The 14,469-nt window shown below is 36.1% G+C and overlaps 1 protein-coding gene across 2 annotated transcripts in view; it reads left to right on the top strand.

Annotated features, from left to right (window-relative positions):
* Positions 1-14,469, top strand: part of PREX2 (phosphatidylinositol-3,4,5-trisphosphate dependent Rac exchange factor 2) — a 171,273-nt gene that overhangs the window by 99,557 nt on the left and 57,247 nt on the right. For both annotated transcript variants that reach the window (XM_032127109.1, XM_032127117.1), the window contains exons 26-31: positions 133-340; positions 5,286-5,465; positions 8,202-8,296; positions 10,245-10,327; positions 10,659-10,749; positions 11,962-12,090. In XM_032127109.1, the coding sequence (XP_031983000.1) occupies positions 133-340; positions 5,286-5,465; positions 8,202-8,296; positions 10,245-10,327; positions 10,659-10,749; positions 11,962-12,090 (786 nt within the window). The remainder of the gene's footprint in view (positions 1-132; positions 341-5,285; positions 5,466-8,201; positions 8,297-10,244; positions 10,328-10,658; positions 10,750-11,961; positions 12,091-14,469) is intronic.

Raw genomic sequence — 14,469 nt, forward strand, 5'->3', positions numbered from 1 at the left:
TAAAATGCAAAATTAAATAAGAACATGAATTTTTAAACAGAAAAATATTTCAATGTCTGTTAGGTATTTTACTAACTTCAAAATATATGTTGAAAAAAAGATAATGATGTAATCCCTTTGGATTATTCCCAGGTAAACTGAATCCCATGATTTATGTCCAACATACCATTACTACAATGGCTGCCCCTTCAGGACAGTCTCTTGGCCAGCAAGAGGGCCATGGTCTGAGGTACCTCTTAAAAGAAGAAGATTTAGAAACACAAGACGTCTATCAAAAATTGCTGTTCAAATTGCAAGCTGCACTGAAAGAGGTGGAAACATGTGTCTGCCAAATAGATGAGTAAGTAAATGTTACCATCTGGACTTGCCTTTAATTTTTCCATTTAAGATAATGATAAATCTGGGCAATGCTTTTCTGTAGCATAAGAATCAATGCTGGCTTCAGATAGAATTGAAATAAGGTAAAGAATTTAAGTGCAGGTAATGTTGTATTTTGATCTTTTTCCCAGCATGCCTGACATTTTCCCCCACAGTTTGTAGTTTTTTTTTCCAGTTTGTAGTTTTTCTTTAGAATGTGGCAAAGTTAATTAATTTGAAGTGAGGAAAATATGAGGCACACAATGTCACCTACAATTTCACTAAGAATGGAAACAAAGGGCAGAGGTATAAAAATGGCTTTTGTTGAACTCTTCAGGTATTGCTGAATAGTCCCACAGATGAATTTTTGGGTAAGGCATTATTCACCTATTGGGAGAGCATTAGTTTGTTAGACATTTTTCAAAGCTGAATTGACCTTAAGGAAGAGCTATGGATTCAGGGGGAGCCACCCTTGAGTGATTAGAACATTTGTCTTGAATGTGGGAGACTCAAGAGTCTCATCAGAGTCCTAATTCAGGATAAAGATTTATACCTTGTTTTTTCATTTGCAAAGTTGGTGGGTTGACTACTGGCATCCTTGCTGTCTTGGGATAAGGATGAAGAAGGGTAAGGAGTATTTCAGTTTTGAAAGATCCCATATGTAATACAAATGTCAGAAATTAATTTTGGAAATCAAAATGGTAAAATTTTTTGAGTTTAAAATACAATCTGTCATAATCTCCAGTTTGGAGAAGTGGTGTATCGTTGTTTCTCCTGTTATCTTGAAAATTGTAGTGTGATTTGTCCTTTCATGGGTACTTAAGAATGGAATTCCTTTTTTTTTTACTGTTCTCATAGTAATTGTAGTGGTTATGTAGTAATAAGTAATTGTAATGTATCATATACTGCAGTGGAAATGAAAGCAAGAGTTGACTCAGTATTTTTAAGAAGCTGTTGTTTTCTGTGCCTTTACACAGTTCTGCTAATTACCATGCTGAAGTCAATTAATTAAATTCATTATCATTTCAGTGCTTGGGTGCACTTAAAAGCAACTGTCTGTAAAACCTGTGTTGTCCCTCCTCCTCATGGAAGTCAGAAAATTATATATGGAATTTTAGTCAATATTTCAGGAAGTTCCATTTGCCAGTATGCCACACCTTTCCTTTCCACTCCCTTGAGCCTGTGATACAAAAGCACAGGAAATTCTGAGCCTTTCTTTTGTATAAATGTATATATAAATACACACACCCAGATAAATTGTGTGTACAGCAATATATATATATTTATACATATATTCGTTTTAAGAATCATGCAGTTGTGTAAACAAAAGGGTTCACTTGTTTCATTCCTAAATTTTCTTTACACTGACCTTGTAGCAGGTCTTGTATAAGGTACACAGACGTATTTAGCAAATTTTACCTTTGGCTGTTTGTAAGACTGAGACTTTTCATGCTTTATTCTTCGTGGACATTGAGTGGACTGCCAGTGAGTAATTACTGTAGAGGAAACAGGGATAACCAAGAGACCTACTTAAAAATGCTGAACTGGGAAGAGCGAGCAGTTCAGAAGTATGTGGTATATTAGAACATAGTTACAGGTACTAATTAACTCTTGAGATTTAGAACGTAAGAAACAAAAGATAGAGTGACACAATAGATAATGCAACAGCTGTGCTTTAATTTGAAATTTCTGTACTCCCTTAAGATGGGAGAAAATGTTTGAACATACTTCTGAATTTTTTATAAAGACAGTAGTTCTGTTTCTGTTGTGACATAGTTACAGTAAAATTGATGTCTTTTTTTACTGAATTGTTTATTATCATAAGCAATCCTCATTATTTTAGTATTCTCAGGACAGATAATTTTAAATGAACATGGTATCACAATTTTTGATTTACGTTGATATTGTATGACAGAAAAATTGGACTACTGAACGACTCTTGGTATCCTTTATAACTACTGTTGAAAAACTTCCTCATTCATGTTACTAGAAGTCTCTGCTATCTGTTGAAGTCAGTATTGGTCTCTCAGCTCACATCATCCTGGGGCAGTGTTATCTGCTCAACCTCTGCTCTCTGTTAGTGAATTGAAAAATAAGTGTTTCATCTGAAGAGCAGGTCTGTGAGAGCCTATGGAGATTGTGGCAAGGGAACATTTAAGAGAAGATTTTGTTCTCCTAGCATTGACTGCATAAGACCTTATGGGATGGTTTGCTGATAAGGTTTGGTTGGATAAGTGATATAGTACTGATGGAGAGAAATACACAGAGAACATGTATCCCCTTCCCACAGCCTCTCAAGGCTCCACTGTATACACATTCAAATAGTTTAACAGTATCTCGGTAGTTCTTTAGTGGTGCTGCAGATACCCCGTGTTGCTGGAAGGTGTTACACAGAAATAAGTCCTTTGTCAAGTTGTTTTCTATACTGTGATTCTGCTGTGTTCTTGGTTCTCATGCACTCAGTGTTCTCCCATGATCCCTGCTGTTTTTTGGAAAGATGTCTGTTGGGAGCATACAAGAAGCTTGAACTTTTTTCAAGCCTCTGTGGAGTGCGGAAAAGGCAGAGCAGCTCAGAGGCTGCAGAAGAATTTTTGTTACTGCTTGTGACTATCATTTTTAATTCTTTGACTAACCATAGCATGTTAGTCAACATGCTAGTCAACCATGTTACGGTTGTGTTGACTTGGGTTGCACATAAGAGTAATTCCACAGGATTTTTTGAGATTTAAATTTCCCTGTTTCATGGAAATATTCTTCATAGAGACTCTCTCTCTGTTGGTTTGTATTCACTTGTGTTTCTCCTTTGAGAGCTAGACATGTAAGGTAATTTTGTTTGGGGGTAGGTCCATCTCCAGAGAAGATGTATTGTGCATGTGTTGTGTTTAAGAAGAAAAAAACAAAGAATATTTAAGCACGATTATTGGGGAGGGGACGCATCCAGGTTTTGAGTTGTGTATTTTAAACTCCCTGGTCTGAGTTTTTAAGAGCATGTCAGTGACCTCAGTAACTACCAGCTCCAGAACTTGGTAATCCAAAGTTCCATCTTTCGTTCATGGTAATTCAGCAAAAAAATTTTCCTTAGAAAAAGAGCCTGCCTGCTGAGAGAAATGGAAAAGCCCCCTTAGGAAAAGATCCAGCTACCTTAATCAGTCTTTTACTGAGCTCTTGGCAGCAGTGAGTAAATAGTCACATAAAAGAAGAGGATATAATAGTCTGTCTGTGTCTTGACAAATAATTGCTCAGGAGAAGATATTTTCAGGAGCTGAAATTGCAGTTCATTATGCTTGTTTCTTACTCTTGATTATTTTCTTGCAACAACAAAATCCCCAAGAAGTTACTACAATGAACCTCCCATTTTTATTTTTAAGTGGATGATAGCGGGAACACAAGAACAACCAAAAATGTAGATTTAATCCTTGTCCTTATCTCATCTTTCAGCAGCCAGAGCTACACGGTGGTCTTGGAATGGACATTTTGGTTTAAGAGCATTGTTAGAATGATCTGCCATGAATTTGTCTAGTCCTTTTTTGAACCCCTTACATACTTTTTATTCAGAAAATAAGTTTTACAGGTATGAAGAACTGATTTCCTAAGGTTTCCACTTCCATAACACATTTGTTTTAGGACAAGTTCAAAACCACATATGCTGTAGCTCGAGATCAACACTGAACACTAATGTAAAATATGGGCCCTATCTCTTCCTGTGCTCATGGAATCATGCTTACCAGTGACTTAAATGATTGGAAAGAACTCAGTTGTGATTTCCTACTGATAAGAAGTGCTAAGGCATCACGTAGTCTAAAAGATGTCAGTCTAGTGGATGAGTGGGTTTAAATTCCAGTGAAATTATACCTTTAGTATAATTTTTCTATATTCTAGTTGCAGTTCAGATCAGTATCTTTAACTATACATGGGATAAATGTGTCTATTCCCTTCAGTAGTAAGAATTTTGTGTAACAAGAAGATCTAACGTGTTTGAATCCTACCATGTACTTGGTAGAAAGTTTGCCAGTTGATCATTCTGACAGCTCCTTCAATAAACCCTGCTACTATATCTAACTAGTTTAAGGGGGGAAAAAAGCTTAGTTCAGTCTCAGGATCCTGATTTCAGGTAATTAGCAGGTAGTTTTTGCAAGAAAAATGCTGCTTTTGAAATCCAAATCCTAATTTGAAAATGTGATTTTAATGGACTGTTTGAGCAATAGGAATTAAAGGACAATTGCCCATTATTTCTGTTCTGATCTTGAAAATAAATTAGAACATCTCAGTATGAATTAATCACCCAAGAATAGGAAATTTTTGCTGCCAGTATTTGTGCATGTTCTAAAAGTAGCAATCTGCACTGTTCTCTCTTCTTGGCTGGATGTCACTTTTGTGCTCATCACAGACGTTTGTATATTAATCATCAGTTTTACTAGTGACAAAGGCGTAGACACTTTGAATGTCAGGAAGTACACAGAGATGTTAATAAAGATCTTTAAAATGCCCTAGTAGAATACTTTGTGATGCACACTGGCATGTCTTGTACAGCAGTAACTGGGAAAATACATGCTTTTCACAGACATACAGTTTCTTTGGTTTGTTTTCTTGATTTGTGCTGAGAAGTACAGGATTCATGTGTAAAAATAGTTATGTTAATATGCAGTTTGACCCCAAGTGTCCAAGAATGTGCTGTAATTCTTCTCCAGTAGGAATCATTGCTTTCATACATAATTGAGTATTTGGTAAGGTTAATGGGTTTCACTGTTAGACTATTTAACAACAGAATGTGTCACTTCCTTTCCTTGTTTCAAATAGATATTGACTGAATTAAGATATTCCCTTCGCATACTATATAATAATAGTTGGAGGATAGTGATGAGAAATGTTATCCTGTTGCTAGCTCACTTTCGAAAAACATGAATTTGCCTTTTATTTTTGTTTCACAGCCTTCTTTCTTCAATAACATATTCTCCCAAATCAGAACGTAAAACGCCTGAGCCTTTAATACCAGCAGACAGTGATAATGAAAAGGGTGAAAGGAATGGGAAGAAAGTCTGTTTCAGTGTAACAGGTGATGAACAAGAAGATTCTGGCCATGATACCATCAGTAACAGGGATTCTTACAGGTAACTTTATTAATAATATTTTTATTTTTCAACTGAATCAAATATGGAAGTTTGTAGACTATCAAGTGGTTATGAAGACTGTTAGTATATGATGATTCTGATATTAGTAATGGAGGAATGACTAGCCTCAAGATGTGTAAAATAAAGTCTTATGAGTACAGTTTAGTTATTAGATCGATTGCCCAAACTTGCATAGGATATCACAACCAGAGATGTAAAATTTTACTTTAGATTACCTGTCTTATAAAAACCAGAAATAACTTCTCATATTATGTCTCCAACAACAAACCAAACATCTACCATGGAAAGCAAGATGATAGAGCCACCATTCTTCCTGATCTAAAGAAAAATATACTGTTTATCAACATATATTCCTCACCTGCTTTCACTCTAAATGCTGTAGCATCAACTCACCTCTAGAATTTGTAATGCATCATGTTTACTGTGAATGAGAATACGAAGAATTTTGAAAAGGAAGGAGTAATTATAGCAAGTATAGTTCTTATATAGATTATACTGCCTTACTGAGAGAGAATTGGTTAACTACATATGGTATAAAAACTAAATTTAAATTTTAGCTGCAAGTAAAATGAGGGTTCATTATTTGTTCAGTATCATAGTTCATTATTGTGCTCAGGAATTAGAATCTCATTAGGTTCATCATTTTTCTACAGAACCCTGTGTTGATGAGATCTCTTTCCTAAGCTGTATTTGATTCTTGCAGCCTGGTAGATATGAACTCTTCATCAGAGTAGAAAGAGAACCATACAGATATAAATGCAGAGATAATTTGCACAAATTAAGTTCATCTTGTTCTTACCATGGTGGACACACAAGCAAAGTTCTTGTTCCAGCAGAAGTGCGTTTAGAGTTTCCTGCATGTTCATGATGTGTCAAACTGACTGTTCAGGAGCTGCTCCTCTGATGTGTCCTTGCCCCTGTTGGGAGGTTTCCCAGTTGGCACAGGATTTGTATATGGAGAAGGAAGGTGTGACGCGGGACATGAGCGTCTCTTTGTTAAAACATTTTCTTTATTCTGATTCCAGTCATTTATAGTCCATTCTGGCTGTGTAGGAATAATAAAACCTATGGTTCCATATGCAGAATAATCATATAACTTTTGCATTAAGGACAAGTGTTGGAGTGAGACTAGAATGTTTTGTTTCTTTGCTTAAATAATTATATTAGTCAATACTTAAAATCTCCAGCTCTCATAATGCCGCAGTGGCTATTACTGGAACTGTTTGGCTAATTTCAGCCATAATAATGCTCTCATTTTGTGTAGGTTCTTCTTCTAAACTTTACAATACAACATAATAATGCAGAATGATACAGCAAATACATCTAATCTGTTTCTCATTTTCCTTTGTTTTATTTTCTCATGCTTTGCACAACCCAGTTTTAATTAACCTTCATCTCCCCTTTGGAGACTTTAATAAGTGAATAGAGTTAGTTAGAACACATTTCTTAATATCCAGCCAGAAATTTTTAATACTCCTTGGGACTGCTCACCCCCTATTAGGAACATGATGTTACTGATGTCTTTTCATCTACTTAATGGTTATGATAGTAATCATGTCATATTGCTTCATTTAAAAGTTTAACTCATTCACTTACCTCGTTGACTGCAGGTCCAAAACATGTACCTTAGCCAGGAAAATCACTCTGCCTAAATTAGTGAAAAGTCACTTCTGTATTTACACAAATAAAGAAAACAAATAAGGAGCACATGTGTAACTGCAGTGTTATTTTAAGAATGGATATGTTAATCTTGGTGAATGGGTACACCCAAATCATAAAACAAGACCATATCATTATGTGTAAGCATCCCTTAGGTACACTTTTACATTATCTTGCATTCGCTTGGGTTTTTAAGACTCCCTCTGCTGGATAATTTCTTAAGCATTTCCTGCATTGAAACAAAATGATTTTCATATGGCTAAATAACTCCAAAGGCTTTGAATTCGAGTAGGTCTTCATAGGATTTTTAGTACAAAAATCTGTTTTACTCTTGTTTTGTTGCAGGAGGAGGTATATTTCTTCATGTATTTTCTGTACAGAACAAATCGCTTTTGAGAGAAAAGAGCAGAAAAAAAATACAAATTTAAATCCAAAACCTCCTTATTAGACCAATGTGGGTGAAATTTCGTATGCATAGAAGTTTTGACTGAAGCTACAGATGTAAATGTCTATACATCTCTAAAAAAATGAACAGCTGTAAGAGATGGGATCATGAACTATTTTGGCTGACAAGGAAAATAGTTTGTAATTTGAGTTTTGGTGTTACTCAAATGAATCAAATCTCTTGTAAACCCATTGTAAGACTCTGTTATGCAAGTTGTAAAGACTCAATGTTTGTATTAGCTATGCACCAGGAGAAAATGGGAAGTAGCTAAAACATTTGAGGCCACAGATTCAAAACTGCCACTCATGTAAGAAAAGTTGGTTGTTTTGCATTGAAAGTCTGTATTACTATTCTGGAAATACTTTTTCACAGGTAAGGTGAAAGGAGATAATTGAAGCATCTATTTTGGGAATCCAGTCTTCTGAGTCCTACCAGGATTGCAAATTAAATGAAAGCCTAAGCACAAGGATCTTTATTGTGTATAAAGAATTACACATCATCATTAAATTTAGAATGGGAAAAGGGAAAGAATTTCCATAACTTTTTTTTACAGAGCCTGTGTTAAAGGACATAGCTTTATTTATTTTTTTATTTTGTGTTTTATTTTTAAGTGACTGCAACAGCAATAGGAACTCCATTGCCTCTTTCACCAGCATTTGTAGCAGTCAGTGCAGTTCTTATTTTCACAGTGATGAAATGGATTCAGGTATGTTTAGAAAATTCATTTATCTGTCATCTGTCATCTCTTCCTTTTATTCAATTTTATTCTTTTCATTTGCCTGGCAGTTTTATTGTTTTTGCTTTAAAAATTGCATCCTCCATAGTAATAGAAGTGCATAATTTTGCTTCTGCCTAGCTAGTGCTGCACTTAAGAATCCTTCTGTAAAAGACAGCCAACATTCCATTATCTCTGTGAATAGACTGTATTAGAGCTCCTGGAGTCACTGCTTTCCATGTCTTTCATGTCTTGACAGTGCATTGTGTTGCACAGGGTAAGGAGCATTTTAGGTGAGTGTGAAATGCTCTCCTAGCCTGTGTCAGCAGCTAGACAGCAGGATATGGCTGTGTATGTTTGTAGGAAGGAATGTGAGACCACATAGAAGCACATTCTTGTTTGTGCCATGACAAATTGGATTTAAGTAAATGCAGCTGCTAATAGGAATGGGATGGAATTTAACTGCATGGAGAAGGAGGTCATATACTCAGGGACTTGTAATAAAAAATACTTGCTCTAAGCTGGGAGTTTATCATTTGGGGATGATTTAGGAAAAGAAAAATCTGAGCATGAATATGACCCACCAGTGAGGATTGACCATAGAGAAGGCAAACTTTTATTGCTTGTTGTACCAGGAGAGATATTTTATGTTGGAACACAAAAGTATTAAGACATTATGCAAGGTATCTGAGATACCTTGTGAATAATGAAGAGTAATGTGAATAAGACAGAATTCATTTCCAGAAATGATACATTCTTATAAAGCTAAGCAAAGACAGAGTAAACAATGAAGAACATAGTGAATTGTTAATAAAAGAGGAGACCCAGGGTCTGTATCGTCAGATAAAAATGAGCTGATATACTCTTGTGCAGCATCAAGCTGAAGTAACAGCTGAGGTGCCTAAAGAGTATGTCTTTGCTAGCCAAGCACAGATACAGTGCTTTAGATGAAAAATACTGCTGCTCAGTGAAACTCACACTCTCTGGTGACTTAATTTTCACCTGGTTTCAAAGTTAACCTGGCTAGCTCCAGTTCAGGGCTCTTGGGCGCTGTGCTCCGTGGCAGTTAAAATCCTATGAAGAGGTATAATGGTTGTAAGGACATCTAAAGGAGCTAAAAAAAATAGATGAAAGAAAAGTGCTGTTAAAGTGTTTCACTGACATAAGAAAAATGAGTCTAGATTAACCTTGAATAAATTTGGATTATAAATTATCAAGTGGCTACTGCTTGTTTGTCACTTCAGCCTCAAGGAGGAGAACCATTTTTAAGCTCAGTATTTCAATATTTTTGAAAGTTCGTGATGTTGTCTGAGAGAGCAAGTGTCTGGGCAGTGACCTAAGAGAGTCCTTCTCCTTTGCACTTTTCCTAGGAAATGATGTGGTATGTGCTACTGAAAGCTTCATATCAAATACAGGATTTGGATGCTGTATTTTTGCTGAATTACTAAAATCTCAGAACCGTGTAACTAGTAAGAACATTAAGACTGTCATTTATCTGTACGGTCCTTGTAAAAACTTTACGGTGAATGCATTTTGGTGACTTTGTGGTCTGCTGCATTGGGTTTACACTACTTACCCATTTAGTCTGGAGTTTAGTATGTTCTCCAGAAGAGAAGAATTGTGTGTTCTGGTCACAGAATGGTTGAGGTTTGAAGGGACCTTTTGGGATGATCTGGTCTAGTCCCCTCCTCAAGCAGGCTCATCTAGAGTAGGTCTTCCAGAACCATGACCAGTCGGGTTTTGAATATGGTCCTTTCTTTAAGAGCTATTTCTGTATTATCAAATGAGTAATAAATGCAAAATATGTAGGGAGAGCAGTTACTATAGTCCTGACAGTGTAAGCATCAGTCTGTGTGCAAAGCAGATTAGCTAAGATGCAAAAGTTTTGGAAAACATGCTGAAGCTTCTAAACAGTTTGTCATTTTAAAATATTTTTCAGGTGATGAGCTTCCCATAAGTGTTCGAATCTCCCATGATAAACAGGACAAGCTCCATAGCTGCTTGGAGCATCTTTTTGGTCAAGTATGAGATTATTTTTTTTGGCTTTGATACGGATGTCTGTGTTTGAGCTAAGATGTCTTTAGAAAATACTTCTTTTTAATTTTGCTTCCCACTGTTTACTGGGATGGCATGTATTTACTCATTTTCCCTCAGTTTTCTGTAAATAATCCAAAACTGCAAATTAAACAGGTCCTTAAGTTTAGTCCAAAGTTTTCTAGTTTGTTACTTTAACTAGAGCCATTAGGTAAGAAAGAATCCAAAGTCCCTTGTCAGTAGCCCACATTTCTTACAGAAAGAATTTCTAATTGTTGCTGTAGAAAACATCTTTCTCACAGAACCTCGATCCCAACAGGTCGATTCAATCGTCAATCTTTTGAAAGGACCAGCTGTGATGAGGGCCTTTGAGCAGACGAAATACTTCACACCGGGACGAGGCCTCCAAGGTAGCATTTAATTCTAGCTATGAGGATGGAAAGGCAGCCTGAAGGGTACATGGAAATGGCTGTCCACTCCTTGAGCTGGTGTTAAAGAACTGATTTTGCTTAATCTGGGTATATTCTGCAATAACTGATTGTTGAAGTTCGTGTTAAATAGATCTTAATTCTTAGTTGAAAACTGGCTTCTTGCATTTTATTGCATAATGTAGGAAAAAATTTCAAAGTCAACTAAATTGAAAACTCTGAATTGACTACTGTATTGCTGAGGTTTTTGAAGCAAGAAGCAGGTTTTTTTATATTTCAGGTGGTTTTAGTACATTTTGTAACAACTACTGAAGCCATTCCTGATCTATTTTATGACTAATACCAGATTTTTATTATTTTTGTAGTTACATAATGTTTCAAGTTGATTTATAATTTGTGACTTATAGTCAAAGCAATATTTATGCCAAATATATAATTATGTAAGTATTACTGATTGCTTAAAAACAAATATCCTGTATGTAAATTCAGACACTCTACTATCACTTGTATGTTTGCTTAAGTCTAAGGGTATATATAGGCATCTGGTGGTAGTCATATGTGATAAAAAATAGAAAGGACTTCTTTCAGTAGACTGAGTTTAAAAAAAGAAAAAAGTTAAATGGGAAACAGAATGTTTTATTAATAACAATGGCAAGATATATTGATCCTACACATACCTTTTGGCAAAGAATACAGATTTTAGGTGGCCAGAGGGTGGTTTTTATCCCAATTAAGAGGTTTTATGAAGCCTGAATTACTACCAGCTAAATGAATTTGCATGAAAGAATTTTTTTCTTTTTTTTTTGTCTTTTATTTCCCTTCCTTTTTTTTGTGGATTTTTTTAGTTTGTTTTGGGTTGTTTTGTTTTGTTTTCAGTGAGTAATTTCAGTTTAAATTTAATTTTATGATTGAAACAATTTTGCCTGTAAAAGTTCCAGGGTCCCACTTGCCATGCACTTTCTGTGTTATGTACCTGGTTCAGAAAGAATCACGTTTCTGTCCTCACACTCTCACACTCATGCTCTCCTTAGACTTAAGTAGGGAGCTTATGACTGTTAGACCTGTCACCGTAGCTTTAACTAGAGTTAAGTTGCCAGTTCCTTGATCAGTGAAAACATTTAGGAAAAAACAATGTCTTACTATGGCTTTCTTAGGAGGCTTAAGCAAAAAAATACTATTTTTGTCCCTGCTTAGAGTTTCAGCAAGAGATGGAACCAAAGCTCAACTGTCCAAAGAGGCTACGACTCCACATCAAGCAAGACCCTTGGAACCTCCCCAGCAGTGTCCGGAGCCTTGCCCAGAATATCAGAAAATTTGTTGAAGGTTAGTAAGAACAACATGTTCATAAATAAGCACTTCATTAATGATACAGAGGGAAGGGGAGAGATACAACTGCTTCCTGCTGCTTCTAGGCAAGATCTGTGGAAGACAGTGTAGTCTACAGGACTTTTTTGTACTCCTAGTAACAAGGTTAGTGGAGTTTATCTCAGCTGTCTTGTGCTTACCCTATTGGCTTTAGATGCTGCAGAGAAAACAGTCTTCTGACAACTGAAAACAAAGGAACCATGTGTTGTATGTGGTAGGTTATTTCAGTTGCTACTGAAGTCCAGTGGGCTTGACTGATTTGTCACAGAAGTTCATGGGACTGATACACCAAAATGAGGCTTTTATTGAAATTAAACTATTTTTTTTTTCACTGTCTTAACTGGAAAGATGAAGACTCTGCGGCTTTTGTTCTGTATCTTGGTCTTCTCTGTGCTTTTCTGGAGTCATTATGCCTCCTTCTGCTATAAAGCCATGGTTTTCACTTAATCCATCCCAGCTGATGCTATCACTCCTCCTCCTCTGCCTCCCTTCCACCACTGTATAGAAGTTACCAAGTACTCTGCTCCTCTTCACCACCAAGTGACAATGTGAGCTGAGGTTTTATGCTTTCCCCCCTTCTTCATAAGAAAGTTAACTAGCCTTTCCCCTTCAGAGTATCTTGCCTGTAATTTCTGCTTTATTTCCTGTGCTGCTTGATAAAGAAACAGAAATAATGAGTAAGATTATTTCTAAAAAAATGCTTGTACTAGGAGTCTACGTGGGAACAAAAACTTAGGTCTAGCTTTAAATGATTCATGTGTGTGTGTTTAGCTTCTTCTGTTTGTGGGCTAATTTCCACGATGTCCCTTAAAGAAACTGTTAAATATCAGATCAGTGGGAAAGAACTCTGTGATAAGTTTTATTATGATGAACTTTCAAAAACCAGACAGCCAAAGCAAACAAACTCCTCCCTTTCTGAATTGGCATTTCTGAATTGAGATACATCGTATTTTCAGACCCTGGGTTAGAAAATTATAAAAACAATAACATAAATATCTCCTTCTTGGAGTCAAACAGGGTGGGTTGACTGTCCAATACTAAGAATACTTATTTTAGTTTAACGGTGGCTGTCACTGAGTGAAAAATTAATAAATAGTTTTGAATCCTTTTTTTTCTACAGGTCCTTCTTCAGCCTAAACCAAATCAGTTTCAAGTATTAATCAGTGTTTCTTTCAAAGTTGAGGAGGAATGGAAATGTGTCTTGAACAGTCCTTCCTTACCCCTTTTCAGAAGCTAAGCTTACCAGACCATTTTCACGTAACTTGTTTGCCCAAGAAGAGAATTAGCAGACCTAACCCATTTTAACATTGGTCATGTACCCTCAATACTGAGCTGAGATTATTCAAAGTTTTGTGGGAGAGTTCATCAAGGTCCAAATGACTTGCTGGCTCTCTGTAATATAAAAATTATTTTTTACTATACTCAGCTCAGTATTGAGATGCAACCAGCAGCTGGATTTTACTGAAATCAGATGAACAAGAAGCAGAGTTAATAATGTTTTTAACAGCTAAATTTTGCCTTTGCATCTTCATTTCTTGGTTTCTTCCTTCCTGTCTTGCCATCATACACTGTGTTCACAGCTGGTCTGGATATCTAGGAGAACCACTAGTACTGCCCCGAGCTATTTATGGCTGAAAACCTAACACATGGTGCAGAGAGTCATGTCCCCATTTCTTCTCTTATTCACCTGATTTAGGAAAAAACCCAAAAGACGCCACCTAATATGACTGTTTAGTTGGGCTTACGGGAACAAGTTGAGAAATGTTGCGGGGTTTTAGAAGAATCTTCCTGGGTTTTTTTAAGTGAAAGGCAGTATTTCAGTAATTGAGGAAAGCAGATATATTTTTCTCTTCTAAGAGGAAGTAGTCAAAGGAGACCACGGATTCAACTTCACTCACTGTGGGGGGGGGGGGGGGGGGAGTGTAATTAAAACCTCCAGTTGTTATAAACATACTTAAACTTTATTGCTCAATGGTAAAGTAAGGATGAATACAATAAATTCATCTCCTTACTGAAAACTGACTCATTTTTCTTTTTATAAAAGTGTCACAGGATATTGTAATTTTTTATTCATTGTTCTGTTGCATTGCAGAATCTGTTAGATTAGATTGATTAGTGCATTAAAGCAGGAGACATGGCAGCCTCATAAAGATGAGATGTTTTAAGTCCTAGATACTAAGATTACTTTTATTTACTTTGTTTAATAAATATGAAGAAATGGGAAAACTCAGAATGCCTTGAGGATGACTGCTGTGGTCTGTCAGTTTTCTGTTTATTAGTGTTGGAATTGGGAGTACTATTAAAAAAATCCATGAAGCTTTGCACAGATTAAAAAAG

This window comes from Corvus moneduloides, chromosome 1 (assembly GCF_009650955.1).
Source record: "Corvus moneduloides isolate bCorMon1 chromosome 1, bCorMon1.pri, whole genome shotgun sequence".
NCBI lineage: Eukaryota > Metazoa > Chordata > Aves > Passeriformes > Corvidae > Corvus > Corvus moneduloides.